This window comes from Lagenorhynchus albirostris, unplaced genomic scaffold (assembly GCF_949774975.1).
Source record: "Lagenorhynchus albirostris unplaced genomic scaffold, mLagAlb1.1 scaffold_257, whole genome shotgun sequence".
Lineage (NCBI taxonomy): Eukaryota > Metazoa > Chordata > Mammalia > Artiodactyla > Delphinidae > Lagenorhynchus > Lagenorhynchus albirostris.
In genome coordinates, this window is record NW_026783405.1 from 180861 (window position 1) to 185591 (window position 4731).

Sequence of the window (4731 nt, forward strand, 5' to 3'; positions counted from 1 at the left end):
TATAAGCTAATCAGCTTTACTTTTGCCCACAACCATTTCCATTCATGAGATGGGGAATTCCTCCCCTTAGAGGTAGTAGTGTTAAATTATTGGACTCTCCAGCTTTTAGAGGGAGGATGTACAATTAGTATAGACATTTAGCCAGTAAAATGGAAAGTTAAAATCCATCTCCTAGTTACACATTCAAACATGAAAAAACAATCACACACAAAGAGTCAAGACTAGTTGAAAAGGGGGGGGCCAAATTATTATTATTTTAAAATTTGATTACAACCGATTTTGTTGGCATTAAAATTTTAAATTTGAATGGATATAAACCAAAACCCAGAAATTAAGTCTGGTAAAAATGGGAATAGGAGTTTTCCGGTAATTACAGATTAGAAGGCAGAAATCAATTTAGAGAAACATAGACAAACCCCATGTTTACAATGATTGTGCCACAGATTTAAACTTCAGTAGTGCATTAGTAAACTGTTCACATTGAGATCTTCACCTTGAGATTCGACAGCTGTTTCTTGAAAAAAATCTCAGTACCTTGTGCAAATAAATCGGTCTTTCAGGTGCCTTAGCACACTTAAAATTTCTCCATTGTATATATACAAAACACCTACCATTTGGGCAGGGCAAAATACATACTTTCATAACAAAACTATAATGTACCTCTCAAGTATGAACAATATACACATAATACATGGTATACAGTATTTACAAAATATAAAATATAATACAAGCTGTTTGTAATTTTTTAAACTCATCTTTTGCCCTTGTAAATTGCAACAAGGTAATTTTCCATTTCTGTACCACTGCTTTTCAAGAGTCCAGGGATTTTGGAAAAGCTATGTTTTACATACATACTGAAATCTGAGATCTAAGTTTGAACTTTTAGGAGAGTTTTTAAGTGTACTGCCATCAACTCCCTATTTTGGTTGGAATTTTCAATGGTGCTTCCCATCCAGTGACTAGGAGGCTTTGGAAGAACACTAGGAGAAGGTGGGTCACTAAACTTTGCCCCAGCATAATTCTCCTTTTGGCTCACTTCAGTTAGAAATGATGATTTCTTCAAATGCTTATTTTTAATATTCTCAGTATTTTTAAAAGGCTTTTTCTCCTGCTTCTGAATTATATCAGATGAAACAGAATTCTGCCAAAAGTTATTTTCATTTCTTTTTGCAGAGGTGATCTTGGTTAGTGGTAAGTTATATTTGCTTTTCTGTCTGTTTATCTTTGGTTGTTCACACAAGTGTATACCATGAACAAGCTGGCCGTGGGGAATGGCAATTTTCTCCGATTTTCCCATCTTTGATTTTAAAACCTACAAAGACAAGGAACATAAAAGTGAATACAGTCTCATGATAAAAATCAGTCATGAACCTCACCATATATCTAACATATTTTCTTTTAAAAAGTTCCCGTGGACTTTAGTTCACTGTCTTGATTAAATGCTTGCTGCACTTATCCCTGGAAGTCCAAATATGCACACATCTAATTTTATCACTAAAAATAGTTAGTAATCACTGTTACCAGTGCTGATTCTAAAATGTCAAAGAACCCAAGGTAACCAAGTCCACCTTTCTATAAAGAGTAATGAGCTATATTCCAAACATGTATGACAACCTCTTCCTAACTAACAAAGGTCAGCGTTTTTACAGCAGGGTATTTCCAAGAGAAATTTTCAAATGCTTTGGTTGATTAGAAAGAAAAACTATGTTAATAGATACACTATTTACCTTTTAAGACAGGTTCTTTAAAAATTATGTCAGAATAGAAATTTGATTAGGAGATTGATTTTAAGTGAGGACGTGTTTTGATAATGGTTACTAAGTACACACATTAAAAATTATCCCCCCAGCTTGTGAAAACAAAATTTCAGAAATTTAAATACTAAAATACTTACCACTTTCTATCATCTCGTCCAGTTACACATATAATACATGGAAGAAAATGCTTTCTGCCTGCCCCCTACTTTCTGTTGTAAAAACTACTTCAAGAACTTTACTGCCTAAATTCCAGTCTCTTTCCTAACTCAAGTGATCCTTACAGGAAGCCATGATAATGGAAAGACAGGGTAATCTATTCGATCACTGCCCTTTCAACACTTGTAATACGGTAGGTAAGCCAGGACACAAATAGAAAGCCGGAGCACAAGGTAACATAATCCATGTCAAAAAGGGTAACTGACAAGAGAGCTCCCGGTTTCAATACCGTTCTAGAAAATAAAGGAATCTTACTAGGAAACAAGTACAAAAACTCGCTTTTACAGTAATTAATATTACAGAAGAGCCGTGGAACTGAAAGGAACGTATACAAAATTTAAGTAATCACGGTGGACAAATTTAAGTTTTTGCAAGGGCACAGCTAGATGAGCTGCAAATCTCTCAAACCAATATTCTTTCAACAAATGTCAGTAACTTATTTTCATTATTATTATGAAGGTTTTTGAAATTCAAGTCAAAATGTTTTTATTTTGATACAAAGGTTACTTTAAGTAATATAGCCACTTAATACCGTTTAAGTTTTAATCAATTTTATCCTAGTCCAATAGCAACTGGGCAGCATATCGTCAATTCAATTGGGAACTCTTCTTTCGGAAACTTCATCATTCTGGACACAAGCAATAAAACTACCTTCCGCTAAGAAAGCCTGGCACAGTACACCGTGGGGATGCGTAGTAAATTCCGTTCATCTGATAGACTAGCCCAGAGAACTTATCGCTTCAAAGAGGCAACAGTTCTGCCGTCGCTCCTGCCGACTTTCGAAGTTGAAAAGCACAGCTAAGTAGGTCGGCCCCGCGAGGAGCAGCGCCCCAGGTGGCCCGGCGCCCCACACCGCGCACCTCACAACTCAGCAAAAAGCCAACCGGAAGCGGGCGGCTGCCGCCCCGTGACAAACCCCACACCGGGTACCGAGAGACCGTACGCGCGTCCCGACGAGTCTTGGCGCTGCCAACGGTCGGAAAGCCGCCAGCGGGCCCGCGCCCTCGCGCTCCCAACCCCCGCCCGGCTCGCCTCCTTCATGGGCGCCGAAGCGCTCCGCACGTAGCGCGCGCTGACGTCAGCCTCCCGCGGGTCTCTTCCTTCTCCCGCCCCCCCACCCCCCACCCCGCGCCCAGAACGCCGAAACCCCCTGGAACGTCGCCAGCCTTCTAAATCCGGACTGTTGCTGGGGCGCAGCCGCTCCTCTCATTGGTCGGCTCCCCGGAGCCAATCAGCAGCGCCAGCGCTGGCCTCCCCTCCCCCCCACCAGCAAGAACAGAGCGGGCGTCACGGAAACTTCCCTCCCGAGTAAACAACCGTCCCTCAACCCTCAACCCGGCCCCTCCCTTCCCGACCCCAGAGCGCAGGGCCCCAAACCTCGCGTCCGGGCTGTGGCCGACTAGGGGCCGGTACGCCAGTGGTACCCCCGTCCCACTCGCGGCCCTTACCTCTCTATTGAACGAGGGTTGGCCGAGCGCCGCGGGCGGCAGCAAGCCAGGGAAAGGGCTCGTTTCCTCAGTTCGAGCTGCGGTCGCAGGAGCCGGGGCCCAGGCGGCGGCCTGGGCCTGGTCCGGGACTTGCTGCGCTCCGCCGTGGCCCGTCGCGGGGCTCCGCCCGCCCTCGAGGCTCGGCCGGTGCTGCTGGTACTGGTGGAAGCGGCTGGGAAGCTGCCCCGACGGGCTGGCCCGCACCTTCTTCTTTCGCCGCTTCTTTGGTGCTGCCCGAGGGGTGCCCCCCGCCGTGGCGAGGCTGCAGTTGGGCAGAGGTGCCGGGGCGCGAGGATGAGGGGTCAGACAGGGACCATCTTCCCCTAAGAAGTGAGGGAGGAAGAGAGTGGGGGGCAACCCCCGTGGGTCCGGGATCCGGGGCAAAGGCGGCGGAGCAGTGGTAACCATCGGGAGGGCCCCGAAGTAACCGCGGGCGGAAAAACCCATGGGCGCAAGGCGGCCGCCCAGAACAAGCGGCTCCCGCTGTGGGACAGAAACGACGGTCATAGCACTACGAGGAAAAGTGGCTCAGCAAGAGTAGAAGGAGGAGATAAGGCCAGAAATCACAGGGCGGCGGCGGCGGCGGCTGCTGCTAACAGAGCCCGAGAAAAGAACATACCATGGGTCGGGCGGTGGCGGCGCAGCAACAAATAGCCTGAGCCTCCGCTCCGAGTGTTGTTATCGGAAGCTCCGCCCTACCCCGCCCACCTCTCTGAGAAAGCCCAATCAGAATGCGACAGGGAGGCCACGCCTCTCCTGCTCCGCCTCCACCGCCTTGAAGAGGCACACACAAACAACCCGCTTGCTGCAGCCCGGCACAAAGAGCGCGCACTGCGCAGGCGCTGTTATCGGGCTATTTCGGGAAGAGTCAGTCCCGCGAACAATGAAGTTCAGTTTCAGTTCCACCTGCCCCACCCCCTACCCACTCTTCTTCCTCACCCCCGGACCTCATCCTGAAGGCGGTGGTCTGATGGCTAGATCTAGGCTGAATCTTGGGGATGGGGATGGGGGCGGGAACCAGGGAGAAAGAATCGGGAAGCATCAAGGCCACTGACACCTACTCCCTCGGCCACTGACCTTGGGGAAGTACTTATTTGAAGCCCAACATAATAGCATTATTATTGTTTTTTTTTAATTTTAAGATTTCAGAGTGCGTGGTAGGGGTTACATTCGTCGCAGTCGGAAAGAAAACCAGTCCACATTTAAATTACATTTGATGAAGTGTTGATTACGTTTTTTTTCATTAACTCGGGTGAGAAACGCTGGTCATT

The 4731-nt window shown here is 46.9% G+C and overlaps 1 protein-coding gene across 1 annotated transcript; it reads right to left on the minus strand.

Annotated features, from left to right (window-relative positions):
- Nucleotides 1-4119, minus strand: PNRC1 (proline rich nuclear receptor coactivator 1). Its single transcript, XM_060138934.1, has 2 exons — nucleotides 3422-4119; nucleotides 1-1312 (listed from the first exon to the last, which is right to left on the minus strand). Exons 1-2 carry the CDS (start codon nucleotides 3965-3967, stop codon nucleotides 869-871), a joined length of 990 nt encoding a protein of 329 aa, XP_059994917.1. The 5' UTR covers nucleotides 3968-4119; the 3' UTR covers nucleotides 1-868.
- Between the last annotated feature and the right edge of the window lie 612 nt (nucleotides 4120-4731).